This window comes from Branchiostoma floridae, chromosome 16, assembly GCF_000003815.2.
Source record: "Branchiostoma floridae strain S238N-H82 chromosome 16, Bfl_VNyyK, whole genome shotgun sequence".
Classification (NCBI taxonomy): Eukaryota; Metazoa; Chordata; class Leptocardii; order Amphioxiformes; family Branchiostomatidae; genus Branchiostoma; species Branchiostoma floridae.
This window is the reverse complement of record NC_049994.1, coordinates 13685781-13699589: the sequence shown is the minus strand read 5'-3', so window position 1 is coordinate 13699589 and position 13809 is coordinate 13685781. Positions and strand designations below refer to the sequence as shown.

Here is a 13809-nt window from a genome sequence, read left to right as displayed (position 1 = left end):
CAAGCATACTCACACACGCTCACTCACACACAGACGCTCACTCACACACAGACGCTCACTCACACCCATCCCTGCACACACACACACACACAGACCATGACCTCCTTCGCGTAGCTATATAGGGCATTGTAAAAAAAACCGGCAATAACAAAACACATCGTAGTACATAGTTACTCTTGCCTACGTGACAGTTCTTCCATCCGAACTGTAGTCTTTTGTAGCCCATCGGAAGTTTGAAGAAGGCCAGAATGGACTTCCAACGGCCACTTCCGTGTTTACCCCAGGATATGCCAGAGTCTCGCCACATCTTAGAAATCAGAATTTGAACGTTAACGTCTGAATCTGACGGACTATTCGCTCGGGGAACTTTATTGTTGTAAAGAAATGAGGGAGAAGTAAGTAATAACTGTACGACATAAACTGAATCGAATGAAGAGTATGTAACCTTAGATCTACATGTGAAAAACGAATGCCTGCTAGACTAGTTGACCAATAACCAGTGCCACAATAGTTTATTTCGTGCTATGAAAAGCGCTGAAATTAGCAGAGGAGGAGACCGCTCCCCAAAACTCCACATACTAGTACTGTTAGTTCAATAATATAAAATGATCCCTATATGTCTTTTATGTCGGCGATGTGTCTCCTTTACAGTAGGGAAACCCCCTACTTGTGTGCCCTGTGTATAAAAGAAGGGCGATGACTAGGAGTTATGGCTGTTAGGGATTTGAACCGTGCAACTCACGTCAAGTTCAGTAATAGCTGACATAGCTAAATGTCTTTTATGTGGGCTATATTTCTCATCCGTAGATGATCTTCGTTCGCGCCAAGACGTTCACCGTTCAAGATACTTCTCATATTCTATGCTTCGTCTGAGAGTTTTCTCCTGAAGTGACTTTTAAAAAACACGAAGTTATGCAGTATTGCAGAATTGCACTCATTCTTGGAAACAGCGCCCTCAGCAACAGGCGGGTCCTTCAGTCAACTTGTAGACGATAAAAAGTTTGACAACTTCCTGCTAGCTTCAACATGTGTGACCTCTAGCCCCGCACACAGCTGATAAACACGCTCCTCTACAAGCAGATCCTGGGAGTCGAAATTATTAAGTCTGTTACAAAAGTAACGGTTGTCCCAATAGCGAGTTGTTGTCCACTGTGTCCAGGGCACGGTATTGGAAGACAGAGCCCATCCCTCTCCTTCCACCGCCTTTCACCTCCCCAACCGAAGTCAGGTACCCATTTTTACACCTGGCTGTAGTGAGGAAAGTGGTGTATGCAAAGTGCCTTTTCCAAGGACACAACATCGGTAGCATGCATGCCAGGATTTGAACCTCTGGCTTCTGGGCCAAAACCCTACAGTTACGCCACACGAAACGGGTAGCTTGGAAACGCCTTTTTGTCTCCCAACGTCTGCTTGGAGATGAACTTATATGAAGAATTTTAATCTCCTACAATTTTGAGCCCCACAAAGACGACTTGCCAAGAGGGTCATATCTGCTTATTCATACATACGTGTTTTATTTGTTTAGTTCTTTGTTCATCAGTTAGCACAAAGTGTGGTATGTTTACTATTGATATTTTCAGGAGGATTAAGAAGTATTTTTCTGACAATTTGTCATGAGCTTGCATGCTCTTGAAAAGCAGGCATGTACTTCTGCAACAATAAGTATTTACACAACGACCGTGCGGACCTTTGCTCGCTGAAGAAGCTAAAACAAAAGACCGCACGATGCACGATTTTTTGTTAGCAACTCAGCTGAACGTGCATGCAGCGCACGTAACGTGTGCTGAGTACGCTAAAGTACAGCTGGGCAAGAGGAATTTACTTCCTCATAGGTCAGCAAAATTTTACTTCCTCAAACGTTCCGAGTAACCTCTGGGAAAACCCCTTCTTGTTTGCCCTGTGTATAAAAGGAGGGCGGTGTAGGAGTCGCCGCAGTTCGGGGGTTTTACCGTTCAACTCGCGTCAAGTCTTCTACTCCAGTCCGGTCCGGACGGCGATTCAAGTTCAAGTTTCTCTGTACCTAAAGGTAAGGAAGCAATCTTTGCATTTCAAAACATTCTATTATTTTCATAGCCTCGCCACCTTTGTCATACATTTCTGCGTTCTAATGACGATTGGTTTTTATGTTGAAGTTGTGTTTTAGAGACTCATTCGCTGCTAAAAAAAATGATACGCAAGGTACATTGTCGTTGGTGGGCAATATATGGGGTCAATGACCTCGTGTATTTCAATCTTCAAGCAGATGTTATGGGGAGCCATAACTTCCTGAGACTGCCTCGAAGTAGTTACGGAAAGTGTTAAACATGAACGCCACTTCTAACATCTGCTTAGAGGTTATCTTGAACTATCCACTGTTTTCTTTGTATCAGCATACCGATTTTGCCAGAAAATGGCTTCTTACAAGAAGAAAATATTTTGGTCATTAGACAAACTTTCGAAGCCAAATGTAGTTGATTTGAAAGTTTGCTTTATGTCTCAGATTTCAAATTTGAAGTGAGCACAAATTAACATTTTCTACAACTCTTTTGATTGTTATGGTTGACAGTTTTGCACGTTTCACAGGAGTAAACATCCCAGACATGCGTCTTCTGCTCTTTGCTGCGTGTGTCGCGCTAGTCTGCGCAAGTGCAGACGCCTGGTTCGGTGGCGTTGGGGACGCCGTGAGCCGAGGCTTTGACAGGGCGAGAGAGGCCGTGGGGTCGGCTGTGGACAGGACTAGAGAGGCAGCACAGGGCGCTGGGGACATGTACAGCGCTTACAGGTCAGTACTGTGTGCACGTGTGTATGTATGTTCGAGTGTACTCTCCAAGCAAATGTTAGGCTCCGGTTGTTTTTTTTACGTTTTTATTTTATTTTGTACCTTTTTTTTTACGTTTCGCGGCCGCGAGCCTAACCTCTGCATTAGTAGTTTAAGTGTATGATTGTATTATTGTGTGTGTGTTTCGGTATCACGGTATGCACACATTGTTACTATACCGTACATGTCATCTGTTCTGCTTCGACTGGTGGGATATAAGCTTTGCTTCAAACTGGACTTACACATTTCCATTTTCATGTCCCTTTTCAGAGACATGCGCGAGTCGAACTGGAGGAACTCCGACAAGTACTTCCACGCCCGGGGGAACTACGACGCCGCTCAGCGGGGGCCGGGTGGCAGGTGGGCCGCCGAGGTCATCAGGTGAGGCCTCTTGACTACTGTACGACCCCTAAAGAGCTGTTTGCAGTTTCTATCTTGCCTTCGTAGTTATTCCAATCTAGAGTCCAGTTAGCTTTATTCCAACAGTCGCTAGCCTGGTATCCAGCCGTATCATAACTCTCAATCTGTCCTCTCCGTTACTTTGGAGGACAGAAGAGGCTTGGGATACTAGTAGTCTCCAAGCAGACTCAACGGTGCCTTAGAGATAGTATCAAAGCTGGCAAAGGAGAATAGCCGGCCAAAGGGAGATAGCCGGCTAAGGGAGTCAATCGGGCACCTGGTGCCGCTATACTAAGTCCCTGGCCAGCTTTGATACTATTTCTAAGGCATAGTAGGGTGTGCTTGGAGACTAGCTTGGGAGCTATGATACGACTGGATACTAGACTAATACAGTAATGGTTGCTGCACGAGGGCAAAACAGGTGCATACACCTTTCCAAATCGCCCTTCCACACTTTAACGCAATATTGATAGTGTGATACAATATATGGCGTACAATTGCCCGAATTGATAACTGATTGAAAACTAGCTCTCCCGTACTGAATTTTCACACCCGTTTCATGTCTCTCCCGCCACAGCAACGCCCGGGAGGGATACCAGAGCGGCCTTAGCGGCCAGGGAGAGGAGGACACCCGTGCGGACCAGGAGGCTAACAACTGGGGCAGGAACGGCGGAGATCCCAACCGCTACCGCCCGGAGGGACTGCCCGACCGCTACTGATTCTGTCGACTAACGTCCAGTCGGACAAATGGTTACTCAAGCGCCGTGTTACTTTCAACATACGATTGCAAAATTGAAAGCATTCTTAGCTTAGTTTTACATGTGTTTTGAAAAATTCAGCTGTTTTGGTATGGAAGCAGTGCTGTCTTAGACCGTTGTGTGAGGTTGGTTCTGTCGCTGCAATATGCTTCAAAATTCTACATCAAAACCATAGGACAACCTACAATGAGTGTGTCAATGCTATAAGGACTCCCCGACTGCTACTGATTCTGCATGAAGTCCCGCCGGCGACAGCTCAGGACAACTGATCACTTTAAATAAGAGCGTGATCACGTAGGTCGTGCGATCGTTGAACGATCGCTAACTTCTGGCATTTTGGAGGACAAAAATGTACGTCTCCTGCAATGTTCAACTGTCTTGGTACACAAAATGCTGTTTTGGATCTATGTCGATGGTTGATTCTGTCACGGCCTGCTTGAAAATCCTGTGGCATTAAAATCGTACGACGATCGCACGACCTACGTGATCGCGCCCTTAAGCTTACGGAACCGGTTACATACGTCGTACGATTGTCGCACGATCGCAAATTGACGTGTTACGAATTCAAAGATACCAAAGTACATGTAGTTTGTAGAAGTAGCAACTGTAATGCATGCCTACATATCTACACGTCACTACTACAAACGTTTCTGATTCTGTATACCGTTTTACAAACTGAAACATGTTTCTGATTCTGTCTACCGCAAGTATAGTGTTAGCGAGTGCTAGCTAACTGATCTTGAAATGAAAATGTATATGATATGATATGTAGACCCCTCAGTTCTCGAGTTTCAATAAAATGACCTTCAATTTCAAGTGCTTTTCGTCACACTGTAATTTGTGGTCAGTTAACTGTTGTTAGTTACTTTCGTAGTTTAGTTGCAAGGGCGCAAGTACTTTATCATTTTCCTCGCGTTATGAGAGAGAATGACTGCGGTTAACAGTGAAGAATCGCTAGACTTTGTACTTATGATCCAAAGATTTGCTTCAACCAGTATAGAACTTTATTTGTACATATACATGGCGTGAATTTGATACTTGTGGCATTTAAAAAAGGTGAATATTATTAGAGATGAAACATACAATTCAACGCCCAATTTACATAACTCATGAGGTCATAGTTATTAATGAGCATCTCGTTCCTCGTCAGTTGTGCAAATTAGGCATGCATTTATGCAAATGTATCTAACGATATACAACACTAGCGTACCTCTCTTTCTCAGTTACAGAAGTCAGTATGACAGTCATTATATTTCATGGAATGCGGTGAAATTTCATTCATTGTGCAAGTTAGGTCCTGATTTGCACATCTACGTTTTCAACGTCAGTGCTTCAGGTTCTGTTTCTGTATCTGTATCCGTATCTGTATCTATATAGCCGGTATAACCGCCCTTCGGCGTAACACACCAGCTTCGCAGGCACGCGGCGCGGCAGCAGCTGGTTATATCACACCGAACGACCCGTCACACCTATCTTTTGCACATCTATCTGCCAGCGCTCTTTAAAAAAAAGACTATCCATAGAAGATGCCCCTACTGTGCTTGGTGATAACAAGGTGGTTGACTTTTGACATTTTGCCTCAAGCCAAGTGAAGAGACAGGTTGATATCAGGTTAAATCGCATCTACAGACAACGTCAGACAGGTTAACCGGTTAGACAGCATTGACAGATTACGTGTGATCAAGGACGTTCTATCAGGTAGAACGTCCTTGGTGTGATCTCTGACGCTGTCACCAACATTGTCTCACAGGTGGGAACATAAGGTATTTGTACAGATTCTAGGTGAAGGAATGAATCTGTCTTCCGTCCCTGTGAATATAATATGTAATAGTTCATGTAATATAAATGATACTATGTCTTTTATTTGGGCTATGTGTCTCTTTTACCGTCGGGAAACCCCCTTCTTGTTTGCCTTGTGAATAAGTGGAGTACGGTGAAGGAGTTATCGCAGTACTTGGTTTGTACATTACAACACACGTCAAGTTCAGTAGTACAGAATTATATCTAAATGTCTTTTTTGTGGGCTATATTTCTCATCCCTAGATGGTCTTCGTTACCGAAGTCTAACCAATATAAGAAGGTATTTCTCATCTCTAGTCTATGCTTCAAGTGAGAGTTCTCTCATATGAGTGACATGAAAGAACACGAAGTTATTGCGGAGTTGCACATTCTTGGAAACAGCGCCCTCAGCAACAGGCGAGTCCTTCAGTCAACTTTTGGAGACGATGAAAAGTTTGACAACTTCCTGCTAGCTTCAACATATATGACCTGTAGCCTTTGCACAGCTGAGACTCATGCTCCATATCTACAAGCAGATGCTGGGAGTCTGTTACAAAGATAAAGGTTGTCCCATTGCCTTTTCAAAGCCGTGGGGGTGATGGGAAGTTATCCACTGTGTCTTGGGCACGACACTCTCCTTCTCTTTCCATTGCCTTTTACTTCCCCAACTGAAGTCAGGTACCCATTTTTACACCTGGGTGGAGTGAAAAAAAGTCGTGTGAAGTGCCCTTTCCAAAGACCACAGAGTCGGTAGTGTGGCTGAAGAATCTAAAACAAAAGACAGCACGACGTAGATTTTCCTTTCTTAAAACCAAGTCAGCTGAACGTGCATGCAGTGCACGTAACTTGTGCTGAGTAAGCTAAAGTACAGCTGGGCAAGAGGAATTTACTTCCTCATAGGTCAGCGAAATTTTACTTCCTCAAACGTTCTGAGTAATCCCCGGAAAAACCTCCTGTTTGCAGTGTGTATAAAAGGAGTGCGGTGAAGAAGTCGCCGCAGTTCGGGGTTTGCACCGTACAACTCGCGTCAAGTCTTCTACACCAGTCCCGCCCGGACGGCGATTCAAGTCAAGTTTCTCTGTACCTGAAGGTAAGGACGCAATCTTTGCATTTCAAAACATTCTAGTCTCGCGTGTAACAGTCTTTGTTAGATGATTTTTGAGTTTTGATGACGATCGACTTTTCTGTTGAAGTTGTGTTTTAGAGACTTACGCAAGGTACATTGCTGTTGGTGGGCACTGTATGCGGTCATTGACCTTGTTAATATAAATCTCCAAGCAGGTGTTAGGAGAAACTGATTCGTACCAATCAACGAAGCATTTTCTACAACTCTTTTGAGTGTTATTGTTGACAATTTCGCACGTTTGTATTTCCCACAGCTGCACATATCCCAGACATGCGTCTTCTGCTCTTCGCTGTGTGTGTTGTGCTAGCCTGCGCATGCGCAGACGCCTGGTTGTTCGACAGAGCTGTAGAAGCTGTACAGGGCGCGGGGGACATGTACAGCGCTTATAGGTGAGTCGGTTAGTAGGTGCCAAACGGACGCGTTGGGTGCGTTTGTGTGCATATGTTTCTGTAATTATCTGTACGTATGTTTGCGCGTGTGTGTGTGTACATGTATGAATGTACATATGTGTATGTTTGTTTGTGTGTACATGTATGTCTGTGTCTGTGTTTGTATATATATATATGTGTGTTAGTGTGTGTGTGTGTACATGTATGTGTGTGTCTGTGTTTGTATATATATGTGTGTGTGTGTGTTATTGTGTGTGTGTACATGTATGTGTGTGTCTGTGTTTGTTTGTGTATATATATATATATATATGTGTGTGTGTGTGTGTGTGTGTGTGTATCTGCATGGTGTTTGTACATATCGTCTGTTCTACTTGCTACAGCCATTAGAATATATCATTTCCAGTCCCTGAAAGCTGAACCTGCACATGTTTTCATTTTCCTCCCCCTTTAATTTCCAGGGACATGCGCGAGTCGAACTGGAAGAACTCCGACAAGTACTTCCACGCCCGGGGGAACTACGACGCCGCTCAGCGGGGGCCGGGCGGCAGGTGGGCCGCCGAGGTCATCAGGTGAGGCCCCTTGGTTACTGTACGACCTCCAAAGGGCAGTCGAGCAGTGAAGACACTCGTTTCTTGCTTCAATTTCTATCTTGCCTCTTTAATAGTGATTCTAATCTAGAGTACAGTCATGTTAGCTTTAGTTCGCTTCCAACAGTCGCTAGCCTTGTATCCAGCAGCATTACAGCTGTGCTCTTCCATCTGTCCTCTTCGCAAATGCCTATACGGAGAGGACAGACCCGGGAGCTATAAGTATAACACGGCTGAACACCAGGCTAACAGTCGCTACAACGCGGACTGTTGTAGTTGAATGTCTTCTGTCTGATTGGGGATTACATTTGTTGAGCTTACTTTATTTGGAAAGTGAAAAGGAGGACAAAACAGGTGCATAAGCATCTTTCCAAGTCGCCCTGGTCTTTCACATACTTTCACACAATATCTAATAGTATAATGCAATATATTTCTACTTCTAGCAAGAAAAAGAGCTCTCCTGTAATCTTAAACTGAATTTTCAAACGCGTTTCATGTCTCTCCCGCCACAGCAATGCCAGGGAGGGATACCAGAGCGGCCTGAGCGGCCAGGGGGAGGCGGACACCCGTGCCGACCAGGAAGCGAACGAGTGGGGGCGGAACGGCGGCGATCCCAACCGCTACCGCCCGGCGGGGCTACCCGACCGCTACTGATTCCACTACCTGGCGTCCGGGACTGTGAGCTCAGGACAACATCACTTCTTAAGATGGCCTTAAGAATGCCAACAAGATACCAACAGTTATAGAAGTTTGCGGAAGTAGCACCTGTAATGTGTGTCTATGTATCTATACGTAATACTACTACTACAAATGTTTCTGCTTCTTTTAACGTTAACAAACGCGAGTGATATAGATCAGCCAATGTCAGCTAACCGACATGAAATGTAATGAAACATGTAATGTGCTTCTATTCCGCAGAATGCAGCACCTATTTTAGGAGTGTACGTACATTGTTTCCATATCGAACAGTCTTTGTAGGCCAAATATAGTGCACGTGTAAATGATTATATACCCCTTTCTCGAGTTGCAATAAAATGTAATAATGCAATAACAATTTCAAGTGCTTCTTGTCGTCGGTTACTTTCCAAGACGACCACCCGGGGGACCGAAAAAAGGCGGTCGATTTGGACAGGTGGTCGCTGAAAAGAGTATCGACTTAACATGCCCGATGCATAGTGTAAATGGTTTCCGTTGTGTTTAATGGCAAATAGCAAGCACACGCACGCAAAGAAGTTAGTAAGCGAGGTCTTTAATGACATGGAATACGGTGAACTTTCATTCATTATGCAAGTTAAGTCCTGATATGCACATCAATGTTTTCAACGTCAGTGCTTCAGGTTCTGTATCTGTATCCGTATCTGTATCTATATAGCCGGTATAACCACCGTTCGGCGTAACACACCAGCTTCGCAGGCACGCGGCGCGGCAGCAGCTGGTTATATTACACTGAACGACCCGTCACACCTAACTTTTGCACATCTATCTGCAAGTGCTCTTGAAAACTATCCAGAGAAGATGCCCCTACTGTGCTTGGTGATAACAAGGTGGTTGACTTTTGACATTTTGCCTCAAGCCAAGTGAAGAGACAGGTTGATATCAGGTTAAATCGCATCTACAGACAACGCCAGACAGGTTAACCGGTTAGACAGCATTGACAGATTACGTGTGATCAAGGACGTTCTATCAGATAGAACGTCCTTGGTGTGATCTCTGACGCTGTCACCAACATTGTCTCACAGGTGGGAACATAAGGTATTTGTACAGATTCTAGGTGAAGGAATGAATCTGTCTTCCGTCGCTGTGAACAGGGTTTGAAAAACCCCAAAGCATGCAAGTGTTACTGTTATCACGTTCACACATGTAAGTAGATATTATTTCAGAAAGCGTGAAGCATGTACTGATGTCTCCTCCGCTGATTTATTATAAACGACCAAAACCCTACGTCCCTACCCTTAGGGGATCCATGTGGTTTTCAAAATGGCGATGCGCTGGAATGTTACTAAAGTCTTGTTCCAGTGTAGTGTAGTTGTAGGAAAATCGGTGTAAAATTATGTGTCAAGCTGAGGTACAAATCATAGTAGTAGTAGTAGTCCAGCATCGCTGAAGATACAAAGTTTGGGCTGTTTAACACTTACTAACTTGTGTTTTAAATACACAATCTCTCGCTGGATGTGGTAAATGAAGGGCGGTAACTGTAGGGCTAGCAGCGCGATTTAGTCAAGCTAGGATTATTATTTACGACTTAGTTGAGCCAGACGGTCCTCAGACCAACTACGATGTACTTTCTGGCCGTATCGGATCCAGTTCTGTGAGCTACGTCGTAGAAAGCGCAAGTACGTACGTCGTAGTTGAATTTTGACTGGTATAGAAAACCACGGTTCGGTGAGCTAAGTCGAAGAAAGCGTCATTACGTCGTAGTTGAATTTTGACTGGTAATGTTTTTTTAGTGACAGTCAGACTTCAAACCTGTTGGAACAGCCATAGATGTAACTTCAATTTTCATTGAATAAAAACACTGTTAGACATGCACTAAAGGTTTAGAACTCCATCCTGGGATTTATCAAAGTTATATTCTTCAAGCAGATTTTTAATGATCCGAGGCCGCACTAATTATAGGGTAAGGACGAGGTGATTACACGTAGAAGTCACATCTTTTGTCTCTTGTAGGGGGTTTCTTGGATGGAGTGCCTTCTGTGATGTCCCCCTTAACAGGACATAGAGGCGGGGACTAAGGCTACTTTTCTGGTTGGACGAGTTGTGGTACATTGTCCTATGGTCCAACCTGAGGCTCGAGTGTGAATGTACCTCATTATAATCCAGACATTCTATCGCTTGGGTGGTTTGATTCTTACTTCTTCTATGATACAGTCGTATGTGAGACACACAAGAATTCAGAAGAACTGCGTGGGTCTGCGGTTGCTTTTTGTAAGTAACATATATAATCTGGGCCATTCATTTTACATTTTTGCCTTCGCCGAGAAGGCTATGGAAACGGTTGAGCTAGGACTTTTGGGGACTTTATCTTGTTCTCAGTGTAGCGTATTCAGGGGGAGAATACGATAACGTTATGTGTTATGTGTCAAGGTGATGTACAAATTGGTGGGGTAAGACGTTGTGTCCAACTATGTCGCAGTATGGCTGAGATTACGCCGTTCTGGTTATTACTAGCCCGTGTTTACACAATCTTTTGCTGACTGCGGTTAATGAGGGGGCGGTAACTGTCGGGCTAGGAGAGTGATTTTAGTCAGGCTTTGGCTATCACGACGTCGTTGAGTCAGACCGTACTTCAGGCACGTACTTGGACCGAAAGTCAAGTCGTATTGGAGCCAGTTGTGTGAACTACACCGGAGGTCACCAAAATGCGTCGAACTATGCTGTAGTTTAGTGTAGTGTAATTGGCTGAAGTACGGCGTAGTTGAATGTTGACCTGAATAGAAAGCCATATACACCGTAGAAAGCGTAATTATGTAAGTACGTCGTAGTTGAATGTTGACTGGTATAGAAAACCATATACGTTTATTTCCCTCGGTGGAAAAATACATATACATCGAAGACGGCCACGAGATTTACTTTGCGGTAAAAGATCAGCGCTAGGGGGTCGAGTTATTCATTCAATAACTAAAAGGTAGTGGATACTACAGAAACGTCCCCCCGTTTCCAAAATCTGCCAGTTGCTTATACATTGTATATATCTTACCTTAGACCTTAGGTCCGTCTATGCCTACATTGTTATGCTTTACTTATATTCAAAGAAGTATGTCTTATTCAAGATTTCGATCCAGATCTGAATATCTTGAGTCGAGGGAAAAGACCATGACGTCATCACGTCGGGATGTCTCTGTGCTCCTTCCGTTCCATGACGCGGACCAAGAGAAGGCTGAGGAGTTACGTAGATGCCCGGATGTACAGGTACGTGAGCCGGGAGGTGTGTGTGTTTGGGCGGGAGTGCTGTGCGTGGTTCAGGCACCAAAGCTGGCCAATTCCACTACTCTCCAGGCAGAGGTTCGTTTCCGACTGTCTTTGATGTGTTTCAGGCGTTTAGTCGGGCTTTCTATCTTGTGCCCTTTAGCGCGCATGAAGAAAACGTTTGAGCTGCAATTCACCGGAATGCAAATGTGACCAGTGCTGTCCCTACATTACGTCATGTGAAAATTAACGCCTCGTAACAATTAAGGGTTAATGACCTGGCCTGAGGTGTATACGGTGCCATAATTCACAAGTGCCACATTGTCATATGTCTAGCTGTGACGACTCAGCTCCGTACCTGGCGGCCGTTATAGTGGAAAAGTTTATTGCAGATTCTTGCCCGAGGATTAATTGCATGTGACAATGTAACATGAAAGGGGACAGACAAAGAAATACTGTAGAACTTAGAACATGTCTACAAGCTGTAGTCTAAAAGCTATCTGAAACTGTGGCTTGTTGGTTTATATATTATATCAGTATCATATCATATCATATCATATCATATCATATTATATAGTAGTGCATAAACGAGATGCGTGGATAACATCTTACCACCACTACCTGCACCTACGTAATGTCACTGTTTGTGATCAATTCCTCCTATGATTCCCTATGTTTAGTTCGAATGCGCGCCAGCGTTGACTAGTCCACTTACAAATAGGGGTGGCGCGAATTATATTTTCTGTCCTTCTTGCTCACAGATTAAGAGGTTATGTCAGTTTATATTCAAAGAAGAAACGTGCTACAAATGTTGGTAAAAAAGAGTCTACTCCCCTGCATGATGGTATCGTCAAAGTGGTCATTAATTAGGCTATTTAGCAATATAATGACCGTGAATGACGTGTCATAACCAACATGAAATGCTGCCCTGATTGGTCGACGTCGCCTGGCTTTATGATAATGTAGCTGTGTGAAGATTCTAACCACTACCCAATTATTCATTAGGTGAAGGAAGTCATCTTCAGCAATATTGAAGACAATGAGACGCTCCTGGAGTACACCGAACGAGTGAAAAAGGTTGGTAAAAGTTATTTTTATTTTCTATTGTTATAATTGTTATTGGGTAGGCCGACTACTCTCTCTTCGCAGCCTTCGCTTCTTTACCCACTCCAGCCCTTTACCCGCTCCAGCCACTTTACTCGCTCCAGCCACTTTACCCGCTCCAGCCACTTTACCCGCCCCAGCTCATCGGCCACCTTACCCGCTCCGGCCACTTTACCCGCTCCAGCCCTTGACCCGCTCCAGCCACTTTACCCGCTCCAGCCACTTTACCCGCTCCAGCCACTTTACCCGCTCCAGCCACCTTACCAGCTCCAGCCACTTTACCTGCTCCAGCCCTTAACCCGCTCCAGCCCCTTTACCCGCTCCAGCCCCTTTACCCGCTCCAGCCGCTTTACCCGCTCCAGTCCCTTTACCCGCTCCAGCCACTTTACCTGCTCCAGCCACTTTACTCGCTCCAGCCACTTTACCCGCTCCAGCCCCTTTACCCGCTCCAGCCACTTTACCTGCTCCAGCCACTTTACTCGCTCCAGCCACTTTACCCGCTCCAGCCCCTTAACCCGCTCCAGTCCCTTTACCCGCTCCAGCCGCTTTACCCGCTCCAGTCCCTTTACCCGCTCCAGCCACTTTACCTGCTCCAGCCACTTTACCCGCTCCAGCCACTTTACCCGCTCCAGCCACTTTACCCGCTCCAGCCCCTTTACCCGCTCCAGCCACTTTACCCGCTCCAGCCCCTTTACCCACCCCAGCCCCTTTACCCCTCCAGCCCCTCAGCCGCCCCAGCCCCTTTACCCCCCTTAGCCCCTTTACCCCCCTCAGCCCCTTTACCCCCCCCAGCCCCTTTACCCCCCTTAGCCCCTTTACCCCTCCAGCCCCTTTACCCCCCTTAGCCCCTTTACACCTCCCAGCCCCTTTACCCTCCTTAGCCCCCTTTACCCCCCTTAGCCCCTTTACCCTCCCCAGCCGCTTTACCCCCTTAACCCCTTTACCCTCCCCAGCCCCTTTACCC

General features: G+C 45.3%; 1 protein-coding gene across 1 annotated transcript; it reads left to right on the top strand.

Moving 5' to 3' along the window:
- Positions 1-1871: 1871 nt before the first annotated feature.
- On the top strand, positions 1872-8889 carry LOC118432794. The gene is made up of 8 exons (XM_035844414.1): positions 1872-2026; positions 2563-2761; positions 3068-3178; positions 3774-3912; positions 6709-6823; positions 7113-7248; positions 7707-7817; positions 8348-8889. Exons 2-8 carry the CDS (start codon positions 2580-2582, stop codon positions 8487-8489), a joined length of 936 nt encoding a protein of 311 aa, XP_035700307.1. The 5' UTR covers positions 1872-2026; positions 2563-2579; the 3' UTR covers positions 8490-8889.
- The last annotated feature ends 4920 nt before the right edge of the window (positions 8890-13809 follow it).

Coding starts and splice junctions, on each gene's coding strand:
- LOC118432794 (XM_035844414.1), top strand. CDS start 2,580: ATGCGTCTTCTGCTCTTTGCTGCGTGTGTCGCGCTAGTCTGCGCAAGT. Junction 2,762..3,067: donor GACATGTACAGCGCTTACAG/GTCAGTACTGTG, acceptor GTCCCTTTTCAG/AGACATGCGCGAGTCGAACT. Junction 3,913..6,708: donor AGGGACTGCCCGACCGCTAC/TGATTCTGTCGA, acceptor TGTGTATAAAAG/GAGTGCGGTGAAGAAGTCGC.